The 25,847-nt window shown below is 53.4% G+C and overlaps 1 protein-coding gene across 1 annotated transcript in view; it reads left to right on the plus strand.

Moving 5' to 3' along the window:
• Positions 1-15,571, plus strand: part of MYO18A (myosin XVIIIA) — a 95,919-nt gene extending 80,348 nt beyond the window's left edge. Inside the window, exons 36-42 of the mRNA XM_041001754.1 lie at positions 399-515; positions 668-751; positions 1,156-1,293; positions 3,033-3,218; positions 3,560-3,699; positions 7,485-7,607; positions 14,231-15,571. Coding sequence (XP_040857688.1) covers positions 399-515; positions 668-751; positions 1,156-1,293; positions 3,033-3,218; positions 3,560-3,699; positions 7,485-7,607; positions 14,231-14,375 — 933 coding nt within the window. The 3' untranslated portion in view covers positions 14,376-15,571. The remainder of the gene's footprint in view (positions 1-398; positions 516-667; positions 752-1,155; positions 1,294-3,032; positions 3,219-3,559; positions 3,700-7,484; positions 7,608-14,230) is intronic.
• The last annotated feature ends 10,276 nt before the right edge of the window (positions 15,572-25,847 follow it).

The raw sequence follows: 25,847 nt of genomic DNA on the forward strand, positions 1-25,847 counted from the left end.
CTGAGGCAGCCAGAGTGTGCGGGTCAGGGCCTGGGCTGGCCGTGCCGGGCTGATGGGTCGTTTGTTCCGGGCAGGCTTTGTCTGCCTTCTCATTAGCCTCCCAGGAGCTGCCAGAAAGCAGCTGTCACTTAGCCCAGAAGCCCAGGGTCTGCCCAGGCTGCAGAGACAGCCATTCCCGTCGTCATTCCCTTGGCCCAGAGCACAACACAGTTCTCTAAGCAGCCTTGGTCCTGGAGCCCTCTCCCCAGGGTGGGCCTGGTTCCCATGGTCCTCCCCAACTCTGGCCGCTCTCCTACCTATTGGAGTGATGTGGGAGGAGGCCCCATCCTGCCACCAGGAGCCTTCGGGCTAGCACTCTGGACCCCCGTGCCCTCTGATCCGCCTCTGCCTCCGTCCAGCTGGAGGAGCAGCTGAGCCGCCTGCAGCGTGAGAAGAATGAGATTCAGAACCGGCTGGAGGAGGATCAGGAGGACATGAACGAACTGATGAAGAAGCACAAGGCGGCCGTGGCACAGGTACCACAGCTGTGGAGGCCATCCTGCGGACCTCCCCCACGGCCCCCAGTGCAGCCACTTCTCTGTAGGCGCCGGATCCTCCGTGTGGGCTGGGGGCTGGGCATTTGTTTACAGAGGTCCCTGCACCCCAATGCCTTCACCCCCTTCTCCAGGCCTCTCGGGACCTGGCTCAGATGAATGACCTCCAAGCTCAACTCGAAGAGTCCAACAAGGAGAAGCAAGAGCTGCAGGAGAAGGTGGGAAGCGGGCTCTCCTAACAGAGAGAGGGTGAGGGACCCCACAAATGGGGAGGGCCCCCACATTCCCAGGATGGAAAACCAAGCACTTCTCTCTGCCACAGGCAGTACAGGCTGATGGAAGGAGCTGGGCTTGGAGCTCCATTACCACAACAGACATTCTGGCTTTGGTGCCTCGTTTGTGTGTCTGTTGGCTCCTTGGGCCTTAGGTTTCTCCTTTCTCTCAGAAGGCAGAATCTGTGCCAAGCCCTGGGGCAGCTGAGAAGCCCCCTCCCTCCACTCTGCCCCTGTGTCCTGCCCTATCCCAGCCCTCCGGTCCACTGTGGTGACACCCTGGCCCGACTCCCTACGCCTCCCTCCCTGGGCTCAGTTCTTTTTTTCCCATGGCGTCTCTTCTTCCCCAGCTACAAGCTCTCCAGAGCCAGGTGGAATTCCTGGAGCAGTCCATGGTGGACAAGTCCCTTGTGAGCAGGCAGGAAGCCAAGATTCGGGAGCTGGAGACCCGCCTGGAGTTCGAAAGGACCCAAGTGAAACGGCTGGAGGTGGGTCTGCAGCGAGCCAGCCAGGGCTGTCCCTGACAGCCAGCTGTAACCTGAGCAGCCAGGAGCCACGCATGCTCGGCTTGCATGCTCTGCTCCATGGAGCTGGGCAGGCCCCGGGCGCCCCTCTGAGGCCCCGCCAAGCTGCTGGGTTTGCTGCAGGAGCGGGGGTCCTCCATGGGCGCCATGGAGCCGGCCTGCTTTATATTCCGTTTCCGTGCTTGCTTTCTGCCAAGGGACCAGAGCAGCTTAGCTTTTCGTCTTCATATTTTCCTGCACACACGCTCCCCCCACCCCCACCCCGCCTATCCCCCTGCACGCTGGCAGGGTCATAAATATGCAGCGGGCGGCAGCACTTGTGTGAGGGCTGAAGTCTCTGCTCTCATCTTGCCGCACCTCCTCTCCCCTGCCTGGTGATGCCCTTTTTCCCTCACTCCTTCCCACCCTTCCTGCCTCTGCCTTTCCCTCTTCTCCATCTGCACCTGACTGTCTTTCCCTTTGCACGTTGTTCCTGTCAGGCTGACTCTCTTCCCCAGTCTGTTCCCCTTCTCCCTTCTGCTCACCTCCATGCTCTTCAGTCCTACTAGCCCTCCGCCCTGCAACTTCCAAGCTTTCTCTTCCTCACACTTCCCCAGCACAGCTGAGAGAGGAGGCAGGAGGCAGCAAAGCACTCTCCCTGGCTTACCCCCTCTTCCTTGTGCTTCTAGACTCACCCACATTGGCCTACATCCTAGCTGTCAGGGCTGGGTGCTGTGGTTGCACTGTGGAGGCCGAGCATCCTCCTGCCTTCCATATCGATGCAGGGAAGGGTGGAAACAGGAAGGTGTTGATGTTCTTGCTGTGAGCAGAAGGCGTGACAGCCTCTGGTTGAAGCCCTAGTACCCAGGAAAACTAGACTACATGGGGGCGCAGTAGTTCATTTTCTGCCCACACAACCCCAGGGTGAGGATCATATTTTGAAACCCACTTTACACTAAGGTCTCAGCAGGCTGTCCAAGGGCATGGAGCTGGGGGCAGGCAAATGAGCCCCTGGGCCAGCAGCTGCAGGGCCCCCCTACTGGACTTGTACCCTTTGCTCTGGGACCTGGTCCCTTCCTTCTACTCTGTTTCTCTGAAAGGCAAGCTTGTAGCCCAGATTTGTCAGTGTTAACCACACATGGCCTGAGTCTGGCATTTTAGATATGCGGAGGGAGGCTTGGGGGCAGACAGAGGTAACAGGAGGGTCAGTGCTAGATGCAGGGTCCTTCTCTCACTCCTGCCTCTGCACTGTCTTCTGGCAACTTTTTGTTCTTTATCCTGCTGCAAGGCACAGGAGTCACCCCTGCTTGGTCACCTTCTAACCCTAGAGCCCTCATGGAGGCCCCTTACCCCTCAGCACAGCATCTATCTTTTGGGGTCAGGGTCTCAGAGAAAAGCCCTGCTGAGCAGGGAGGGCCCAGCAGCAGGCAGGCCCAGACCCACCCAAGGCCCACCGTCCATGTGGGTACTGCTGCTGATAGGAACAGCACACTCATCTGCTGAGGGGCGTTCAAGATCTCTCTCTCCCTTACTCGGTCCTCAAGGACCCCCTCTCCCTACAGCAAAGCAACGGAAGCTGCTGAGGATTTGAGCTTCTTTCCTGCCACAGACAATGAGTGGTGGAGCCAGAGCTGGGCCCCAGGGCTCCTGACACAGAACCCTACCTCAGCCCACCTCTCTCTCTGCCTGATTGATGGACCCATCTTCCCCTTCTGTTGATCCAGGGCCTGGCCAGCCGGCTCAAGGAGAACATGGAGAAGCTGACCGAGGAGCGGGATCAGCGCATTGCAGCTGAAAACCGGGAGAAGGAGCAGAACAAGCGGCTTCAGCGGCAGCTCCGGGACACGAAGGAGGAGATGGGCGAGCTTGCCAGGAAGGAGGCCGAGGCGAGCCGCAAGAAGCACGAACTGGTATTGCCACCCCTACACCTCTGTGGGGTCTCAGGAAGCCCGCTGAGCAGCTACTGGACGTCTACCTCCTCGCAGGCTGGTGGGGAGCAGGGGGTAGGGAGTTCTCTGTTAGAGAACTGGAGGAGGGAGGAGCATGACCAGAGATCGGCTCAGGGATGACCCCGGAGTCTCCAGCAGGTAGGGCCAGTCCTCCACAGCCCAGCACAGCAGAGCAGGGAGGCTGTGCGGGTTTTAAGCAACTCTCAGGCAGCTCCTCCAGCCAGGGGACACATGAGCAGGTTTCTTCCTGGGTGGCTGGGGCACCCCAGCAATGCACACCAGATTGTTCACCTCCCTCCTAGGAGATGGACTTGGAGAGCCTGGAGGCAGCCAATCAGAGCCTGCAGGCTGACCTGAAACTGGCATTCAAGCGCATCGGTGACCTGCAGGCTGCCATTGAGGACGAGATGGAGAGTGATGAGAACGAGGACCTCATCAACAGGTGGGGGCACCCTCCATGGCACCTGCAGCCTGTCTAGAGGCCTGTTGACACCCTGGGACCAGGCCTCCAGGCAGAACCCCCACCTGTCTCCCCATTACCAAGCCACCACCCCACTCTACCCTGGCTGCCAGAGCCCAGCTGGCAGGGACTAAAGAAGGCAGATACTGTCCCTGCTGTCTCCATCCCCTCCCCACTGCCTCCTGAGGACCCAGCTCCCTGCCTCTGCCTGTCTGAGATGAGTTATCCCCCCGCTTAGCCACGTTTCCAGTGGCGCCTGTCCACTCTGGGGAGAGCAAGATTTAAAGGCTACGGTGCCTTGTTACCATGCCAGAGATTTGCTCTCATAAAACCCACCCAGGGAATGGTTTAGGAGAGAGAGAGAGATTTGCTGTCTTAGGCTGCAGACAAAGTCTTGGGCTGAGAAGAGCAGCAGAGTGGCAGGGGGAGGTGGGAGGGAACAGGTCTGGCCCTGGAGAAGCTTTCAAGACCTATACCCATCCTGGGAACCTACTCTGATGTGAGGGGGCAAACAGGATATCAGTGCCACAGGCTATGGTCACTCCTCCCCTTCTCCTTTGCCCCCAGCCAGGCAGAGCCAGCTGTTGCTGAGGAAAGAGGAGGCCTCAGTTGAGGGGTCCACCTGGGCCTGTCCATTGATGATCCCATCTGCTTCCTCCGGCCCCCTTGCCCACCATTTTCTTTCTGTTTCCAGTTTGCAGGACATGGTGACCAAGTATCAGAAAAGAAAGAATAAACTGTGAGGACCAGAGCGCATGTGCTCTCTGCCTCTCCTCGCGGGTGTCTAACCACCCCTAACCCTGGGCTCCCCGCTGGGCCCCCACTGCATGCGGCACGCATGGCCACACGGCCTCCCACACTCTGTCCCTTGCTGGTCTCTAATACTAACACCGCAGACTCTGTCCTTAAGCTGGACCCCAGCCAGGGCAGAAGTGTGCTCCTCTGGAAGTCCAGGACTTGCTGGACTCTACCCTTGGTGGGCAGGATTGGAGGGCCCCGTCAGAGAAGGGGGCTTAGCCCCATTTGGTGGGACCCAGCCTGCCTTGCTGAGTCCAACCCTCTGCACCCTCATCCACCTCCCTGGTCTGGGTCTGGGCAGGACTTAATCAGCATCCCTGGGCTCCTGTGCAGCCAGCACTGCCATAAAGAAGAGAATGTGCTTTGTCTTAAAGGTCCACCGCCTTCTCATGAAGGGCGGGAGGAGAAAGCCCTGACAGTCACTTTGTTGGGAGGACTCATTCAGGCAGCTCATCAGGGCTTCTCTGCTGTTGCTGCTCTGTTCTCTGCGGGCACCTTGGGTAGAGGGACCAAGGTACCGTGTCGGTACTATCTGTCAGGGAACAGGAAGCCAGGGACACCCACCCCTTCTCCCTGAGCGGGAGCTGAACAGCAAGTGCATGGGAACAAGGCTGTGGGCAGGGTGGGTTTGGGGAGCTGGTTGTTCTCTTGTAGCATTATTCTCCCATCCCCCACCCCCACCCACCAGCACTCACTCCTGCCTGGCATGCCTCCTCCCCTGGTCAGGATGGGTTGGCGCCAGTGCAGGGGACTCCAGGAGAGCTAATGATAAATGTAATAGTGTGTAACAGTGATAGAGGGCCGCTGGAGCCCGGTTGTCACACACAATTAATATCCCCTGCCGTTCTGTCTCCGTTTGTTTGTTCCCCTGTGATTCGGCTCCCAGTTAACTAATAGCACATGAGCCCGGACATAAATTGTATTTGACGCGAGGTTTAATTCCGGCCATTTAAAATTTCAACTGCCCCCTGAGCCTGTCTGCCCCTGGAGTTTGTTTACGGGCCTGATTATTTAAGGAAAAGAACCTAAACATTGTCCAGATGCCTACAGCTGAAGGAAAGGCATGAGCAGGCAGGGCAGCTCCTTAACCCCTTCTGAATGGAGGGATGAGAATTCGTATTGTGGACCCACAACCATCAGTCTCCAGTGTGTTCTGGCCTTGCCATCCATGGGCAGTAGGGGCTCCAAGGGCTGATAAAATGTACAATGAAGAGCCCATTTTAAACCACTGTCAGGCGTACGCATGCACACACATGTACACATGCCTCAGCCTGCACTCATACAGGCACATGAAGACATCCATATTTGAGCCGGCTCACCCTGATGGTAGAGAAGTGATGTGGCTCCTTCCTTAGTTACCCTGGGTCCCAGCTCCAAGTTATCGAGCGAGTGTGCTAAGGCGGGCAGAAAAATAATGTTTCGATTTACTTAGAGATACAGTTGTTATTGCCATAACCTTAATGAAAGCAGTAAACAGCGCGGTATTAAGGGAGATTTATACAGAAACGCTTTTAACATGTAGACATAGATTTTGCGATGCATACAGCACCTCCTTTCTAAAGGCAATCAATATGGTTATGAACAGCGGTGATAAATTACAGGTTCCGGAGCTAGAGAGGGAGGTTTTTTGCATGGGTGCATAAATCAGGTGGTATTGGCGTTCCGTGGGGGCTTGCACACTGCAGTAAATCTGCTGGGCTCACACAGGCACACGGCTTGCATTAGTGGATATGGGACTGTCTGGTAAACTCCTGGTTGCCCAGGGCATCAGCCAGCCTCATCTTGGTTACCATTGTATATGTGACGGAAGCTCATAGCATATGCCTATTTATCTGCATTCTTCCTCTATACCCCACCACCACACATCCAGCCATCATGAAGTCAGGCTCGCTCACAGTTCCAGAACAAGGTCTGGTGGCTTCCCTGTGTGTGTGTGCCTCTGTGTGTGGATGCGCGCGTGCGTGCCTATGTGGCTATTTATTCAAGAACATAATTCAGGAATGGGGCTGTTCCTGTTGACACAGATGAAAGGAAATTTACATCAAGGAGAAATACTAGCCTATCAATGGCAGGCAAACTTAGAGAGCAGGCATTTTGCAGGATTTTAGAAGCATCTGCAGACAGACGCTATCTCCAGACCCCACCTGCTTTGTGATGAGGCTCTCTTTGACTCCTTTGGGTTTCCCGAAAGTGCTAGGGTCAGCGTGGCCTGAAGCAGCACCAGGGAGCAAGGGCTAGAGACTCATGGATGCAGGCTACCTGACGGGAGACAGAGAAATTTGGGAGAAACAACCCCAAACGGGACTTTATGAGCCCACATGGGTCTCTAGGGGCAATTCTGTCTTAGATCTGTTGTTTAGTTCCTTGGCAAATGCTAATGTTCCCGTCCCCCAAATCTCCATCCTTTTTCTGTTTGTTAAGGGCCAGGGAGGTTGGCTAGGCTACAGGGTGGGTCTAGGACATGGCCTGGGCTTCCTTAACCCAGTGCCCAGATGGCTGATGCTATCAGCCAGGGAGACCAAGTGCAAACTAAGTGGAAGTCACGTACAGCTTGTAGCCTGGATCTTGGAACAAAGGCATGGAAAATGGTAGCAGCCATCTCCCCCCAGTTTGGGGAGTGGCAGATGGGGAACCTCAGAAGAAGCCTCGCAGAGTAGCTGAATGGCCCAGGATACCTCCTTTTAACCAAAAATCAATGGCTGTAGCTGATGAGCGGGGTGGTCTTCTCTCCTCATTGGGTGGTTGGCTGCTTGTCATTGGGGGCACCCACCATGTGACCTACTGAGCAGGGCAGGCTTCTAGGGATGATGTGCTCACCTAACTTCTCGTTTTCTCCCCATCTCACAACGTGCATGCCACCTGCCCCTGCCCTTTTTATGCCCTTGTCCCCCTGCAGCTCTCCCTCCCGAGCAGCCAGGGCTCACCTCCCACCCAACCTTGCCCACTTTCCTGCTTTCTCCTCCTGACAGTGAGGGAGACTCGGATGTGGACTCAGAGCTGGAGGACCGGGTCGATGGGGTCAAGTCTTGGTTGTCAAAAAACAAAGGATTGTCTAAGGCAGCCTCCGATGATGGCAGCTTGAAGAGCTCCAGGTGAGTGGGTGGTCTTGTGTTGTGAGGAAAAAGCCATCTCAGGCTGCCAGAAATAGACAGGCAGCACTGTGATGCCAAGAGGACAGGCCTCATGCCATCCGCACTGCTCACCTGGCATCTGTGAGGGCTGGGTGTGTGCCCCTCATAGGAGAGGCTCGGCCACTGCTTAGCCAGGGGCTGTGTCTCCCTTGTTCTTGCCAGGTAATGTTTTCTTCCTAGGCAGGAGGCTTGGGTTGGTACAAGTTTATCTTCATTCCCACATACCCACTCAACAAATGTTGGTTGAACTACCTGGCTGAATCTCAGCTGACTTAATAGGAAGGACTAGCAGCAAAAAGACACTGGTTCCCCTGACTGTGGTTCCAGCCACAGGCACACACTGCTGTCTTTCTCTGCCCATTCTCTTCTTCCTCCAGTCTTTCATTGCCGCCTACCCGCCAGACTTCCTGCAAACACCCATTCACTGGAAGAACTTTCTGCCCTGCCTTCCACATGGTTGTGGTATTAGGATATTGGGTCTGGGTGCCCCTTCCCCATCCTTAGCCACTGGCCAGGCTGGCAGTGTCCTTGGCCGTTCTCCTGCTGTCCCCTTACACAGGGTCCCGTCCCCCCCACCTCAGGCTGACTCTGCTCCTCCAAAGCACCCTTCCCACACCTTCCCTAGACAGCATTTAGACTGGGTAGAACAGGTACTACTGCTCCCCTCTTGTCTAACTCCCCAGAGGCCACTTCCCCAAGTCCAGCCACTCACCCCAAGCAGCCAGCAGACCCCCCTCTAATTGGTTTAATTTATTTGGCCAAACAACATTTTGTTATTGCAGATAATGCCGCTTTCCCCGCCCCACTGCCGTTCACCACGGCATAGCACGAGGCTCCAGGTAGTTGACAATGAAATAAATTGAACTAAACGTTTTAGAGGGGGAAAAGTGATGAAATAGAACAATAGTCTAATTTACATGACATTCTCCATGAAGCTATTTTCACTGACGCAAATTATTTTGCTTCATTTCCTCCGACGCTCTCTCCACCACTCTGCCAGGCTGCTGCGTTTTCTCTCCCCTTTGCCTCCCGCCCCCTGGTCTTGATTCTCCAGGTTTAATGTTTGCTCCTCTCTCGCTCTCTCTCTTTCTCTCTCTTCATTCTCTCCTCTCTCTCTCTCCCCCATGCTGGGCCTTCCCTCCCACAGATCGGCCCTCAACGTCCTCCCTAAGGAGGGCAAGGGGGTGGAGGATAGGCCGGCCTCTGTGATGAGTTCCCTGAGCTACCGGAAACGGCTCACCCTGAAAGACTCCATCGGGGGCAAGGGGGATGAGGACTCGCTCTTCTCCACGCTGAGCGAGCGGCCGGCCTCCCCTGAGAGGCCCCCTCGGAGGCCCCGCACCTCTGGGCCCCGGGAAGACCCTGACGAGTGCAGCTCCGTGTTCTCCTCCGAGGCCGGGAGCCGAGCCGGCCGCAGGCTGGAGAAGCGCTGGGGTTCAGACATGGATGGGGCTTCTGTTGTTTCTGCGCCGGTGAGCCGGGCGTCCTCGGCCACTCGGCGGGGCTCTGGTGAGGAAGGGGCCCGCTCCTCCCTGAGCTTCTCGTTGTCTGGCTCCCCGAGCGCCCGTCGCAGCACCTCCCGCCTTGACAGCCTGCCCAGAACCATCAGCCCTTCCTCAAGCCGGGTCTCTGGCCTGGGCCGTGACAGCCCTGATTCACGCCTGTCCTTGGGCCGGAGCTGCCTGGATGAATGGGATGATGGAGCCAGTGTGGCCTTGAGCGAGGCGCACTCCCAGTACAGCCACCCATCACTGGCCCGCAGTCTGTCTGTGCCACGCGGCTTGACCTCTGCCACTGCTGAGCCCCAGGGCACCAGCAGCCGCCCGGTGAGCCGCCGATCCTACCTGGACCCTGACCTGGAGGCTGCCATCAACGAGGTCTTGAGCTACAAACCTGTCCCGTTCCAGCGGAGCAGCCTGGAGCCTGACTCTGAGGATGATGACCGGAAGAGCATCCAGAGTGCCCGGAGCGCTCGGCTCGACCCCCCTGAGCGAGCCACCAGCATCCGCCGTTCAGCCTCCGCGGCGGACGTGTCCCGGTCTCGCAGTGGCCGCAAGAGCCGCAGCAAGCACAGGAGCAGAAGGAGCAGCTCCAGCTCCAGCTCTGGTGACTCCTCAGAGCACAAGCGGCACAAGAAGGGGCGCTCCAGGAAGAGCAAAAAGTCCAAGTCGAGAAAGAAAAGAACCGAGTCCGAGTCCTCCTCTTCCTCCTCCTCCTCCTCCTCCTCATCCAGTGGCTCGACTGTCTCCAGCCACAGCCGCTCAAGCGTGAAGAAGGGCCCAGCAGTGGAGAGTGAGGAGGCTGGGCGGGCCCAGCGGCCATCGAGGAAGGAGGAGAAGAAGCGAAAGAAAGAGGTGGACAGCCTGATGATGCGCTACCTGTATCGGCCTGAGAGCGACTAGTGCAGTAGGTGGCACCTGACACGGAGTGCAGCATGGCGTGTCCCTCCCACCAGTGTGAACTAATGCTCCCTGCCCCCACTGGCCACTATCTCAGACCCCACTCCTGCCTTCCTCCTGGGCCGCCTGGCCTCAGAGGTACCATGGGGACCAGGGGTCAAGATAGGTAGTTAGCCAGTTGGCTGAATTCCCTGCGGGTAGTGGTAATTACCCTGGGTTAGGGGATCAGTCTAGATCCCCAGCACGCCTTATTCACTTACTCCTCAAAAGCTCATACCAAAGATCTCCTTAGTTCATTACGTAGATGAGAGATCTGAGGCTTACAGCGGTTAAATCACTTGCCAAGGTCACACAGCTGGGAAATGAAGTGGCCAGGATATGAATGGAGTCTTGCTCTGATGTCTCCACATGGCCCAGTGCAGGGGCCATGGGGTTTGTGGTGTGACTGTATGCCAGGCAGCACCCTTTCAGGTGGTGCTTGTCCGTGGCCCTAACAGGCTGGCCTCAGGCTAGTATGTCAGTGACCATAAGCTACTATGGACCTTTTGCTCAGTTCTTCACCTGCCACCCTGCAGAGCTGTCTCCCTTCCTGGTAAAATTCTGAGGACAAGGTTCACAGGCTGCAGCCCACGTTGTCACCGCATGCACCCCATGGCAGCCCTGGAGACGCCTGATTCCCTCACCAGCTCTGCTACCCACATCCCCCATGTGGGCGTCCCCTTGGCACTGCTTATCTTGTGAAGCTCTAATGAATAGAAATTAGCACCTACTGAGTGACAGTCCCCTCCCAGCTCTCCTTCCTCCCCCGGCTCTCCTCCCATGGGGAGAGAGACCTGGCAGTAGGACCCTTTCTGCACACACCCCCACCGTGGAAGAAAGGCAGAGCCTGACTCACTGGGGGCCCATTGTTGCCAGTTCCCTTGGTGGGTGATGACTTTTGGCTCACCCCAGTTATGTCAGGCATAGTCCCTTCCTAGGGCAGGGCTGGGAGTCAAGTGCAGCCCCCCTGGGGCATAACTATTTGTGTCCCATGTGCATGAACTAACACACCCATTGCATGCTTATGCTGTGAAGCGGCTAGATCTTCTTTAGATGTGTTTTATCACAAGAGACCTATGTGTAAAGAAGTGCATGGGATCAGAGCTGCTTGGAGATGGCTAGTGGGGTGGGAAGATGTGGCACTCAAACCCAGACCAGACTCATGACCAGCTTGTTCTTCAAACCTGAGCTGCTTAGACACCAACCCCTGGGCTCAGCCCTGCTGTGTCACTCCCCCCCTGCACCAGTTGCAGGATACTCCAGAAAAAAGCATCACCATTGCATTAAGAGCCAGCCATTGTCCGCTCCACAGGCAGAAAGACAGGGATCAAAATATTTGTTCTAGCATCTCAGCCTTTCCCTTCCAGTCCCGGGCAGGAAGTCAGCTGATGGACCAAGGGAAGGAAAGGTCTACAAGCCCCGAGGGCCTGACTCTTCTGTGCGCTGTGCCCTCCCCTCCAGAAGCAGACACAGCCCTAGCCGGGCTATCTCACACCCGACGCAGGACTGGCAGATTTCAGACCCTAGTGCCCTCAACCCACTGCAACCCTTGACCCCAGCTCCAACAAAAGATAGGAAGCCTGCTCCTGCCACCAGCCAGCCACACAATCCCACCAGGTCTCCAGGAAGCCACCACCTCTGAAGAGCAGGATCTGGATGGCGCTGAGCTGGGCAGAAGCACACTTCAGCAGAACCCAGCCAGTAACACACAGAGCCAGCAGGGAAAAAGGGTCTGTGGAGGGAGGTCCTTGCCAACACGTTAACTGATTTGGAGGGTGGGGCAAGCAGAACTGTCGCTTAGCTTCCCATCTGGTGAGCAGGAACAGGGAGCATTTAGAATTTGAAACACAGCATCCATAGCAAAGTCAAGGGGAGGGGAGCTGCCACCCCAGGCTCTCCCAGCAGGAATTAGCTTATTTACCAAATTGTTTGTGACAGCGCTGAGAAGGAGACACCGGCTTGTGGGGCGGAAAGCTTTTTAAACAATTTGGTTAAAATGTTCAAATTGCCAGCACCAGCTCCTACCCTAGAGAGGAGAAGAGCTGCCGATCATGGGCTCTCTGGTGCCTGTGGCTGTAGAAGCCACTGTGGAGACTGGCCAGAGAGCGCCCCAGGGGCATACCCAGATGATCTGATTGCTCCACAGCCCTGGCCACCTGGGCCACTGCCAGCATCTTACCAGAACTGTGTATCCAAGCCTTGAAGAAGGGGACGCGACCTGGGTGAAAAGGTTCAGCTCTCAGCACCGACTCATCTGCATCTGGAGCCCTGCCTCCACCAGGCACCCCTCTGCCTATCAGCAGACTTCCACACCAAGTGCCCAGAAAGTTGACGTTAAAAAAAAAAAGATCTGCCTCCCACTAATTTAGAATTCAAACAGCCCTAAAGCTAAAATAGCCCCACTTTTTTTTTCTGATGTTATACAGTCATCACGGAGCTTCGTAATTTTGTCCCAGAGACACCCCAGAGTCCTTAAGTGCCTCTGGCCCATCCAAGTGAGACTCATTTATGTTCAGTCTGGTTTGTATGAAATGTGTTTTGTGCTATTCCGGATCTTTTAAAAATGGTAATTCATTCATGAGAAATACGGTAACTATTAACCAGGCGGCCCCATCCCTGAACCACTTTGCATAATTTGAACAAGGATTCTGTCTGCCTCTTCCTCCCCACCCTGGGATGCAGAGAATTCAGCCTTCGTCTTGTTTCCTTCTAAGGTCACCCCATCCAGCAGGACAGTAGGGTGCCCTCTCAGAGGCTTTGCGGTCTGAGTCCCCGTTCAGGTTCACATCCAGGCCTTATGATCTTGGACACAATGCCTCGTCTTCTGAAACAGCTTCCTTGTAATACTTCCCAGGGTCATGATACAGAACCAGATGGCAGAGCTAGGATGCCTAGGCTCATGGATCCTACACAGAACTCTGTGTTGCCTTTTGGATCTCGTGGAAACCTTAGAGAAAACCAAGAATGTGTCTTTCTTGGTGAAGCCCCGCCTTCCTCCTCCTTGCGTTTGGGGCTGAAACTCTCAAAGGGCCAGGAAACTGGACTCTTCTCATCTGTTTAAAGATTTGTTCATTTTTATTGGAAAGACAGATCTACAGAGAGAAGGCGATTTAGAGAATGATGCTGGTTCACTCTTCAAGTGTCCGCAATGGCTGGAGCTGAGCTGATCTGAAGCTAGGAACCAAGAACTTCTTCCAAGTCTCCTATACGGGTGAAAGGTCCCAAGGCTTTGGGCCATCTTCTACTGCTTTTCCAGGCCACAAGCAGGGAGCCGGCTCCCATATGTGATCCCACTTCTTGCAAGGCGAGGATTTAGCCATTGAGCCATTGCACTGGGTCCTCTCCTCACATTCTTAAGGCAGAATTGCAGGCAGTTGGACTCCCAGAATTCCTGTGTACAAGAAATACATAGAAGATGTGACCCTGTGTTCCTTTGTCAGGTGTCATAATCTGACTCTCTGCAGTGGGCCGGGCTGCTCCACACAGAGGACAGCTGGAGCCACAGTGCCCAGAGCCTGATGAAGGTTCCACAGTGCTGGGTGGTCATGCCGAGAAAAGGGGTCATTCCCTTTAGGCCACCCTGAGATGAGCCTTGCCATCCCTACTACCTAAGCCTGTATACCTCGTGAGCAGAAATTCTCACAGGCCTTACGAAGTCAGGGTCTAGGAAAGACGTGGGGAAGGAGGAAAACACCTCCTTCACAGAAAAACCAGAACTTCTTTAGGACTAACTTGTCCAGGAGCCCCACAGCTCTTAGTCATAGACCCCTGCCCCAAGGCCTGGGTAAGTCATGCTACCTTCGGGTATTGGATATGCAGAATCCCCGAGTTCCACTCAGGAGCTGCTAGATCAAAATGTCCAGGGCAGAGGATCCTGACGCCCCAAGCTCACTCATGTCTTAGCCCCATGTGTATCAGCATCCCTTTCCTGGGATTTTCTTTTTTAAGCTTTCGGGGGTTAAAACCACTTGCCTCTTGTGCTGTTTGCAATGCCTTCTAGGTAAAGCCAGGCTTGGTTTCTGCTTGGCCCTGTGGCTCTGGTTGGGGGTGTGATAGGCTCTGCTGGTCTCCTCAGAGCCAGGGGCTTTGGTACTTGAAGGGGAGGAAGGATACTCACTGGTGTCTTTCACATTTTTTGCCCTGCAGCCCCACCGGCTACTGGAAGTCCCCTGCCCACGACCGGTCAGATGATGAGCCTGACCCTGTCGACAGCACCTCCAGAGCACAATACTCCCATAACTATACCAGCGACAGCGACACAGAAGCCAAGCTGACGGAGACCCATGCATAGCCCAGGGGAGCAGTTTGCAGCCCAGGAGGTGGCAGTGAGGGGCATCAGTCCCTACCCCCCAGCTGACTGCTGCTCTACACGGAACACGCTGACCCTCTTCAGCGTGGGATGGCTCTCCACCAGGCTGTGGGTGTCTGACGTCACCACATGGAAGAGGTGGGAGAGAGTTTCTGAAAAGAGAACCGTTGACTCCTCCCTGCCTCAAAGCTGCAGCGCCGCTGGCTTGCACCCTGGCCCATGGCGCCGCCGTGGCAGGTGGCCTGGCGCCTCATGGAGTTGGCCCGCTGACCTCCGGCTCGGGGCCTCCTGCTCAGGGACGGAGGACTGGGACAGTCTCAGTTGCCGGGTCCACCCGGAGGCGAGGGCGAGGGCTTTCTTTTCTCAGTGCCTGCTGTCTTTTTACTTTTTAATTTAAATCCCCAACCTCTCCATAGCAGCTGCATCCTCGGGAGTGGGAGGGGGCGACGGCAGCAGCTGGGCCTCCCCCACCCACCCACACCCAGGGAACCACCGGGGAATCTCCTCTCCAGGCTTCACTCCTGGGAAGGCGGCTCCTTTCTCTGTGCAGCTGGAGAGGCTGCCAGGCAGAACCAGGAACTAGCATCCAAGAATCAGCTCGGGGAGAGCCCTCAGGTGCTTCTGGTTGGGGCCAAACGAGCCCCACACGCAGAGGGGAAGCAGTGCACCAGCCCCCCCCTCGCCCCTCCCCGCTTAGCAGTGTGTGAAGTGCAATGACCTATTTAAAAGAAAACCCATTCCACCTATGCGAACCATGGGGCTTAGCACTGCCTCCCTCCCTGCCCCTGTCCGCTTATAGCCTGGGCTGTAAGCTCCCCATGAGAGGGAAGGTCTGGGGCTAAGGGCTGGTCAAGGGAGGAACTGAAGGGGGCTTATTGGCCAGTGCAGAGGAGGACTGGATATGAATTCCTGCCCTATGACCTGAGCCTGCTTTGTTTTCTTTTTCCCATCTCCCTGCCCCGACGTTCTCCTCCCAGACTGGACTACCTGCAGTCTGAATGGCCCAGCCCCCACCCCAAAGGTAGTCCCACCAGCTCCTCCAGGGGCCCAAGGGCAGTGTCTGGTGCTGCTTCCATCTGCTGTCTCCTTGTCTCTTGCAATTGATTTGGACTCCCTGGCCTGTGCTCTCTCCCCCTCTTCTCTGAGGTATGGAATAAAGGTCCTTTTCCTCCTGCTGATGCCGGTTTCCTGCTGTTCCTTCAGGCCAGGGGACTGTGGTCTTGAGAGTGTGGAGAGCTCACTCTGCCCTCTGCTTCTCAGAGAGCCTTGGCAGCTCCTCCGGGGCAGGTAGAGGTGAGAGATGGGATGTGCGAGCTGTGGTTCAGATTGGCCCAGCCTCAGTTCCACTACTAGTCATGCTAGTAGCAGGACTGACTCCCTGCTGTCTGCAGACTGCTTCTTTGCTCTGTGCACCCACATGAGTCAGGCCTCCGCTGGACAGGAGGGAAAAATCCAACACCAACCTCTGCTACCCTGACCTAGGGTGAGAGGTCTTTGTCCACATCCAAAAATGTATGTGTTCATTTGCTCAGCTTTGGAAAAGTATTTCATGGCTGCCAGCTGGGCTCCAGGCACCAGTCTAGGTCCTAGGTATGGATAAGTTCAGGCACAACACAGAGACACTGCACCTGTCAGTGTTTGCCAGCTTCCGGTGGATGAGGGAGAACAGTGCGTGTCCTTCAGGGGCTGTGGTCTAGAGCTGCAGCAGAGCCATGTGGAGTGATTGCATGAGATGCTATCGAAGAGCAAAGATGTAACTTTGGGCATGTTTTGGAGGGAGGTATTCTCTTTGGATAAAAGGAGGGGACTGGGGAAGATTTTTTTACCTAGGGCTAAAACAAAGGATAATGCCTCCACAGGCAGACATTCTGGGGAACAACCATACCAGGAAGAAAGAGTTTAAGGTCCTGAGGCAGGGGGAAATGGTGATACAAATGTGTCATAGGCCGTCTGGGGAGGACAGAGGACTTCACTCCATGAGCCAGGTCCTTCTCTAAGCAAAGCCTCTTGGCCAGGGCGCTGAGCTCCATGCTTGAAAGGAGTGGATGTCAGTTCTCCACGGGCATCCTGGGACCCACAGGGTCACCAAAGTGCATTTTCATTTCGTCTGTGCCCTTGCCCTTGCCTGTACCCTTGCAGCAGTCCTGGTTGCTAAAATGCATGGGCTTCTTACGAAGCAGCAGATCTGCCCTGTGCCAGGCTCAAGAGGCACTTCGCTCGATATTCCCTTCTAATTGTAGACCTTCCGGATTGCTCCGACTTCTCGCTGTGGGACATAGGCAGGAGCTCTGGCCCGGCGGGACTCCAGAGTAGACAGCAGCAAGCAGTGAACCCCCCCACCCCCACCTGCCTCCTTTTGTCCTTTGTCCCCTTGGTAGATGATCCCAGTTGTCTTCCCCCTACCACGTCCCCTGCCCCCATGCCTGGTGGCACAGACACTTAGCGATTTGCTCCTTAATTGTCCCCCAGCTAGGCTGCGCAGATGCTGCTCTTTAATCTCTCCTGATAAATGAATCGCGCCGCTCCTTTAATCATATGTTCATATCCAAGCCAATTTGAATCAATTTGGCAGGGAGTGTGTTGCAAGAGATGCCACGATGACTGTTGCACCACCACCAGCCCCAGGGCCTCGGAACCAGAGCAGTTGTGGTCCTCAGCCCTAACCCTCACCAGACAGCCCAGGAGGCCCATCCAGGTCAAGAACCTCCCACCTGAAATACGGGGATTTTTTAAAATCACCTCCTTCATCCCAGTCCTCCAGGCAAGCTGTGCGGAACCTGAGGGAGATGGATCCTCAAAGGCTGCAGGAGCAGAAGGGAGGGGACTGAGACCATAGGGTTCCATTGTCATCCCTGGGAGAATGTGCTGTCTTAAATCTCACCCTAGTCTTATCTGCTACCCCTTTTACTTCCTCTGAGCCAGTTCTCAGGGAAGCTGGGACATTTCACCACCTTTTATAAGGCAACCCATTCCAAGGCAGTCCACAGCGATTTGTCCTTGCCTAATAACTGGCGGCCACCCTGACTCCTTTCATCTTCCCCTAGGGCATAGTCCTGTCTAAAACTTCCAGCTGGGTGGGCAGTCAGGAATGTGCTTGGTAATGTACCAAGTTCCGTCACTTTTCAAAGCTATCTTCCAGCATGATCCTTTTGCCTCTTAAATTCAGAGCTCTTTACTCCAGTCAATGAGATCTTCCAGTCCCGACCCTTCAACCACCCCCTATTGAGGAGACCCACGGGTGGTGCCAGTGGAACTGCACTGTTCTGGGACTGGCAGAGAGATGTCTTCTCCCAGTCTGCTTGTCCAGTTGCTCCTTTTCCTCCTGGCATCCTCTCATTTTCTTTCCTCCTTGCCTGCTTTGTCTCTCCAGGCGGGTGCCCTGGACACCTGCAGTTCACTGGGAACCAAGTTATTACCATATTCAGATTTATTTGCATATGAGGGTGTTTGGCTCTTCCCCGTCTGAAGGTTCCACCCACACTTCCTAGAAGCCACGCCCCTTAAGGGGGCAATAAATAGCTGTCTTAAATAGCAGCCAAGGGCCCTACCCAGGCCGTTGCCCTTTTAATGAGGATTCGCCTGCCCCCTAGGCAACTGGGTAGTGCTTTTTCCCGCCTTTTTCAGGGCTTCTGGAAAGTCCTGAGTCGAGGCTGAGGCAATGACGGGGCCGGAGGAGCCCGCTCGGTCTCATGATGAAGGCCAGATAGGAGTGTACACGCATGGGGACTTTGTCACCCTCCTCACCATCCTAAGTTCAGAAACTGTCGACTTCTGAGGAAACGTTTGAGGCATCATCTTCCCAGGTAAGTGCTTTGGCCCCTGGCTAGGCGTCCACGCCCGTACTGGGCAGGGAGGGGCGGAGAGTCCGAAGTCGCTGTGTGCTTGACATTCCTGAGGAAGGAAACACTTCTGGGCAGCTGAGGAGAGAAACCTACCACACATTCGCCACGCTCTTTACAAATTTCAGCGCATCTTGCCTTCAAACATTATTGCATTGGCACGTCCCTCCCACATTGCCAACAATATGAATAACGCTCCCACATGGCCGAGAATGCATATTCTGAGCCATATTCACTTCAGCCTCATTTCATGAAGCCACAACAGAACGATTCAGGCCTTTCTCTGCAATTGGATCTGAGAGGAGAGATTTTCAAAGCAATAGCCACCTTGGTGTTAACAAGGATACTAGATGTGCTTAGAAGGAATTTGACAGAGAAATTGAATTTTCTATAGCCCGTGTCCCAGGGATGGGTCACATTTATAGGGAAAATTCCAAAAAAGGGTGTGTGCCTTGTGAATGAAATTGGTGACATAGCTATCCTGGGCAGAATGCTTGTATGTGAAGATAGAATTTGCTTTCAATATCAAAAGTCAGCTATGACAGTTTTATATATTTTTTTTAAAGTTTTAAAAGGACATACGTCTTGACACCATTGAGGCAAATTATATTTGAGGTGGCTTAAAAGTCAGAGCGTCCACATTTTGTAAATTTTTATATGTTCAGTGCCACATTTGTGATCTGACTAGATTAGAAGAAGCAAATGGATTTGGGAAGAGAGGACTCAAGGGAATTTTAAAGTGGAGGATTTTTTCTGTAAAGGGTTTTTTTTAAAGATTTATTTTTATTATTATTATTTTTTTTAATTGGAAAGGCGGATATACAGAGAGGAGAGACAGAGAGGAAGATCTTCCGTCCGATGATTCACTCCCCAAGAGAGCCGCAACGGGTTGATACTATGCCGATCCGAAGCCAGGAGCCTCTTTGGGGCCTCCCACGTGGGTGCAGGGTCCCAAAGCCTTGGGCCGTCCTCAACTGCTTTCCCAGGCCACAGGCAGGGAGCTGGAAGGGAAGCGGGGTCCCGGGCCACAGGCAGGGAGCTGGAAAGGAAGTGGGGCTGCCGGGATAGAACCGGCGGCCATATGGGATCCCGGGGCGTGCAAGGTGAGGACCTTAACCACTTGTGCCACCGCGCCGGGCCCCTGTAAAGGGTTTTTAACAAAACAAAGACTCTGCTTATGGGAAAGAAGCAGCCAATGGATTCAGAAACATTTGATCTTTGAAAGGTCAGTGACTAGTAGCCAGGCAAATATTAACATGTGTGTCTGCATGACATGGGTCTCCTGGCATATTGTGACCCTGGGGCCAGGCATTACTTGCAGGTTGGCACCCCTTTGGAGGGCTGGTTCTGGCTCCAGTGGGACCGCTGTGCTGCAGAGAGCATTGGAGTGGTCCTGGTGAGTGGTTGTTCCCTGAAGGCATCTACACTGGACGTACAAGGGTCTGGCACTGCCTCTGTGGGTCCCACAGTTCACTTGGGGATGGTGGACTGCTCTCTCTGGTGAGCCATGAGCTCAACCACTGAGCCAGGTTTAATGACAAAAAGTTCTGCTTCCAGGGACTGGTGAACAAAGACTAGAGAACCAACCAGAACAGAAGGTGGTCTCCCAGCTCTGTTCTTGAGCCTCTAAGATCACCTATGCATGTGACAAAAGTACTTGGGAAAATGTGACCATTGCATAATTAGGGACCTCTGAAAACTGTACGGGGTTATAGATGGAGAGTCTGTGCTTCTAATGTACGTCGCTACATCTTTTTTTTTCTTTTAAAGATTTATTTATTTTTATTGGAAAGGCGGACTTACAGAGAAGGAGAGACAGAAAAATCTCCCATCCATTCACTCCCCAAAGTGGCCACAATAGTTGAAACTTTGATTAGAAGATAGAAGCTTCTTCTGAGTCTCCCAAGCAGGCACAGAGTCCCAAGGCTTTGGGCCATCCTCTATTCTCCTCTTTTCCAGACTATAAACGGAGAGCTAGATGGGACGTGGGGCAGCTAGAACATGAACCAGCACCCATATGGATCCTGGCACTTGCAAGGCAAGGATTTAGCCATTGAACTGTAACACTAGGTCCCATAATCTCTTTTTAAGAAATATTTATTAGCAGGAGAAGCAGAGAGTTCTTCCGTCTGCTGGTTCAATCCCCAAACAGCTGCCTCAGACTAGGCTTGGCCAGGCCAAAGCCAGGAGCCAGGAACTCTGCCCAGATCTGTCATAGCACTTGGGCCATCCTTCACTGCTTTTCCAAGTGTATTAGCAGAGAACTGGATTGGAAATGGAGCAGCCAGAATTGGAACCAGTGCTGGCCATTGCTTAACCTACTGCATTGCAACACTGGTACCCAATCTTTTTTTAAATTTTTCTCCTTAAGTCAATACAGGTGTGTGCACCAGTGCCAAAGTAGGCCCCAAACTGTCATGTTTGTGTGACTGCATGAGTCGTTTCTTTCATGGAATTTCATAGATATAAATCTTAGCCGAGGGGGGTAAACCATGTGGCAAAGCAGCTTAGAAACTGCTTAGATGCCTTGTTCAGGGAAAGCCATTCTTAAAGCAGCAGGCATTTGTTGGCATGGCTGGAAGTGAAAGCTGGAAGAGGAGCAGATTGGAAGGTGGAGTAGTGGGGGTGGGGGTGAGCATCTAGAGCTTGCCTTCCCTCACAGCCCGAGCCCCGCAGGTAAGGCCGTTTGTGTTGATGAAGGGGCTGATGCTAGAACTAGAATGAGGAGCCAAGAATTGAGTGTCATTTAGAATATTGGTGCCATGGTTTTATATTTTATTTTCTCTAAGATCTGTAAGAGAGGACATGGCTCAGTGGCCAAAGTTTGTACCTGGCTGGCAGATTCCTGCTTCTAATACTTCATTTCATCCTTACCCCCCATGGAAAACAGATTATTGCCAAGTCAGGTGACCCGTGAGCTTCTCTGAGCACAGAAGGAGGTATCCATAACACAGGGGGCACCCCCGGAAAGTCTGGAAGGAGTCAGTCCTCATCCCACCCCACCCCTCATGATCTCCACCTCCTTCCCCACCCCCACTCCTTGCTCCCCAGTAGAAATCAGCTACAAATCTCAGCTTGTTGGGAACAGATGGCCTTGGCTGACGAATAAGCCACCGCAGGCTGCTCCACCTGTTCTCAGGCTGGAATAATCAGCTCGAGACAAACATTGGCGCTGAAATAACTCACGGCTGCGGGTGATGGCAGGCACTGATTCCAAAACTCTCTCAATCCCCTCCAGCCCTCTTGAACCCCCATCCCCCAGAGGCTAGCAGAGGGAGGTGATGGAGTGGAGCAGAGGAGGCTGATAGAGCCTCAAAGGAGCAAGAGGCCCCAGCTGGTGGTGCCCAGTGTGGGATTGCGGTCCACTGCGAGGTGGGCGTTTACATGGACTACGCAAATAGTTCTACTTGAAAGCGCACGGAGACAACGGGGATGCGTGAGACGCCCTCCTTATTCTATATGGGGAGACTTGGGAATGCGGGATTTGTTAATTACAGGTATGACAAGCAAATAGGGTCAAGGCCTTTTCTCCCTGACAATGTCAGTGGGTGCTGGGGTGCCTGTGATTCTGGGACCTGGCACTTGGCCTCCTCTCCCCTTCCTGAAGAGGTCAGCTGGGCCAGTTTTCCCTGGCAGAGGCAGATGAGCCTATTAGGGCAGGGACAGCTTAGGGAAGCAGTGGTGATGGCAGTGGGGTGCTGAGATAGGAGTCTGGCTCCCTGTGGAGCCAGGCAGGTGGGAGAGAGAAGGGCTGGGCTGATAGCTTGCTTTGGGTGCCTCAAGCAGGCTGCTCATCTCAGTTGGGGTACCAGGCTTGATGCACAGAGTGGGGGTGTGGGTCCTCAGAGGTTGTGTGGAATACATGCAAGAAGCTAGCACAGCCCTCAGGCCCCCAATTGCATCTCTAATTGCTGCTTATTTTCTCCTAAGTGGTCCCTGCTGTGCTGCCTGAGCCCAGGGCCCAGGATGCCAAGGGCAACCCCTCTTTATTTTTGGGTCTGCAAACCTGTTCTCAGAGCAGGTTATGGAGATCAGCTCCAAGGAGGCTCCTGTCCTCCCTAATGCCTGGCTCAGGACTGCTCTGCCTAGCTGCTTGTTACAAGCACTTGTTAGGAGCTGTTGCTTGGGCTGCTGTACAGGAAATGAAAGGAATACTTGAAGAGCCTGTTTCCTCGCCATGCAGGCTTGGTTGTTAGCAAGGTGAATCTCACTTCATCCATGCTGCCAACATATTTCCCCATTCTTTATGACAGATTATTTTTGCTGACCCTAGATCTGATATCACTTCATGAGGAAATACTTGAATATATGTCCCTCAAACAAAATTAAATTGTTCTTTAAAAAAAAAAAAAACAGTTGGGAGAGGGATGTGCAGGCACTGTGGCTCAACAGGCTAATCCTCTGCCTGCTAGGGTCAAATCCCGTATTACCACTGATTTGTGTTTTAGCAACTCCACTTCCAATCCAGCACTCCACTTGTGGCATTAGGAAGCAGTAGAGGATGACTCTAAGTGGGGGACCTGAAGAAACTCCTGGCTCCTGGCTTTGAAATCGAAATCAGCTCAGCTTAGCCATTACTGTGGATGGAAGATTCTCTCTCTCTCTCTATGTGTGTGTGTCTTTCCATCTCTCTATAAATCTGCCTTTAAAAAAAACCTCAAGCCAACATCATAAAAGGTACCCACAAATGATAAACACAACTGTTTCACAATATACTAGAACTTTAAAAAATCAATTTATGGGCCCGGCGCTGTGGCACAAGTGGTTAAAGTCCTTGCCTTGCACGCCCAGGATCCCATATGGGCGCCAGTCTATCCCGGCAGCCCCGCTTCCCTTCCAGCTCCCTGCCTGTGGCCTGGGAAAGCAGTTGAGGACGGCCCAAAGCTTTGGGACCCTGCACCCGCGGGGGAGACCCGGAAGAGGCTCCTGGCTTCGGATCGGCATAGCATCGGCCGTTGTGGCCACTTGGGGAATGAATCATCGGACGGAAGATCTTCCTCTCTGTCTCTCCTCTCTGTATATCCGCCTTTCCAATAAAAAAATAATAAAAATAAATCTTTTTTAAAAATCAATTTGTACTTATTCACCTGGGGAGAAGGAAATTTTTAGGTACTGCCTAAATCACATGGCCAAGGAGGACATAGGTCAAAGCTAAGGTTTGGTCCAGAACTTGGAGCTGGGATGTGTATCTCACCCGGGGCTAAGGATAAAGATGGGTAAGGTGAGGGCAGAGCCCTGAGAAATATGCTCAGGGAACTCTTCTGGGGCTCTGAGGCTGTGTTGTTGGGTTGAGTGAAGAAATCTGCCTTTCCAATAAAAATCTTTTAAATAATCAGGGAACCAGTATTGTTGCGTAGTGGGTTAAGCTGTCACCTGTGAAGCCAGCATTCCATATGCCTGTTGGTTAGAGTCCAGCCACTCGATTCCAGTCTAGCTCCCTGCTAATGGCCTGGGAAGGAAGCCAAGCTGGCCCAAGTGCTTGAGCTCCTGCATCCATGTGGGAGACTTGGAAGAAACTCCTGGCTTCATCCTGGTACAGCACTGACCATTGTGGGGAGCAAACCAGTGGCTAGACAATCTCTCCCTCTTACTCTGCCCTACAAATAAATAAATCTTAGAAAACTGAAATAAGAGCCCAGCATGATGGCTCATTGATTAAATCCTCACCCTACAAGTGCCAGGATACCAGTTTGTGTACCAACTGTTTTACTTTCCATCCAGCTCTGTGCTTATGGCCTAGGAAAGCAGTAGAGGACAGCTCAAAGCCTTGGGACTCTGCATCCATGTGGGAGACCTTCCTAAAGAAGCTCCTGGCTTCAGATCAGCTCAGCTCAGCTCCAGCTGTTGTGACAACATTTGGGGAATGAATCAATGGATGGAAGATCTTTGTCTGTCTTTCTGTAAATCTGACTTTCCAATAAAAATTAAAAATCTTAAAAAAAAAAAATCACAGGGCCTGGTATAGTAGCCTAGTGGCGAAAGTCCTCACCTTGCATGTGCCAGGATCCGAGATGGGTACCGGTTTGTGTCCTGGCTGCTCCACTTCCCATCCAGCTCCCTGCCTGTGGCCTGGGAAAGCAGTTGAGGACGGCCCAAAGCCTTGAGACCCTGCACAAGTGGCCCTGGGAACAAGCCCCTGACTCCTGGCTTCAGATCAGTTCAACTCTGGCCATTGCAGCCACTTGGGTAGTGAATTAGAGGATGGAAGATTTTTCTTCTCTATGTATATCTGACTTTCCAATAAAAATAAATAGATCTTTAAGAAAAAAATCACCAGTTCCTTAATATCAAATAGCTAGTCAGTATTTTAATTTCTCTGATTTTACTGTATAGATATGAGTAATGGAATATGTAAAAGTTCAAACTAGGAGCCAAACAAAATTGAAGAGCTTTTCAAAAAATTCTGTGCCCAAGGGATCTTCTTCTCAGGGGATTCTGATTTACTGATTTATTAGGGGCAAACTTCATAATTTGCAAAGCTCACCAGGTGGTTTTTTTTTTTTTTTTTTTTCTACCAACTCCTCCAGCACCAAGCTGTTAGCCTCTCCCCATTCCCACCAGCCCTGAGGGCACGGCCTCCAGAAGCCTGCTTGGACAAGTTGATGGCTGCCTTGTCTCCGGGCTCTTCTTTCAAGGTGGGCTGGATCTCTGTGCACACAGCAGCTGCCCTCCCTTCAGACTTGCTGCTTCTTCCTTGCTCTGGCTCCTCTAATATGCCTGGTACTCGTTCTTGCCTTGCAAGCATAGCAGACTTTTTTTTCCTTTTGCTTGAAAATAGCAAAATTCCTGCCTCAGGAAAAAAGTGAGAACTTCCCCGGGGGCTGTACTCGGCGGTTTGGCTGCTCAAGTGGCTCCGGCTGGCTGCGCTGGAGCTGAGCAAGGGGCCTGCCAGGGGCTTGGCAACAGATGTAAGGGAACCCAGGGATTTGAGTGCAACTTGAACCCAGCACATTTGGGGAAATCTGGGAAACCGTTCTTGCCTTAAGATGCTGGCCCTGGGAACATGGTAGAAAATGAAGCTCACGGCAGTTTCTGCTCTTCGCTTCCCACCCCTGCACTGCACTTGCCTTTTGGATTCATTCCTCCCTCCTGTGTCCCCCACTCCATGCCTCACTGAATGTTGGTGAAACAAATCTAGTTTAAAATAATGAGCAATCAGCTACCCTGATGCTTGGGGCAGGCTGGGCAGGGGCTGGGGAAGGCGGGTAGGGGGAGCGGAATCATTTAGAAAGCTTAATGAAGATGCAGATGAGCAGTGCTTACGAGGAACCCCAGGGCTGAGCTTATTTATTATTCAAAGTTGGGTACATGCCACTAGGTCCTGTTTGCTGGAATCCAGCCCTTTGTCCCAGGCCTACATGTCCCGTCCACTTTGGAACACCCGCTCTTCTGGATGCTCACCTTCTCCTTGTCTTAGGATCCTGCCAATGAACCCTATTTAGGCAGGGGTGGGGAGCATCTGGGTTGTGAAATCATTTGGTATGGCCTAAGAAGGCAACTGTAGACAGGATTAGAAATTCAATATATGTGTAGCAGGCTGATTTTTCAGTTGGTAACTGTGTATAACCTGCGAATGGTGTTTTAAATACCCACGTGGCCCTTGGCAGAAAAATGA

Source organism: Ochotona curzoniae, unplaced genomic scaffold, assembly GCF_017591425.1.
Source record: "Ochotona curzoniae isolate NIBS_2020 unplaced genomic scaffold, NIBS_Ocur_1.0 scaffold_2453, whole genome shotgun sequence".
NCBI lineage: Eukaryota > Metazoa > Chordata > Mammalia > Lagomorpha > Ochotonidae > Ochotona > Ochotona curzoniae.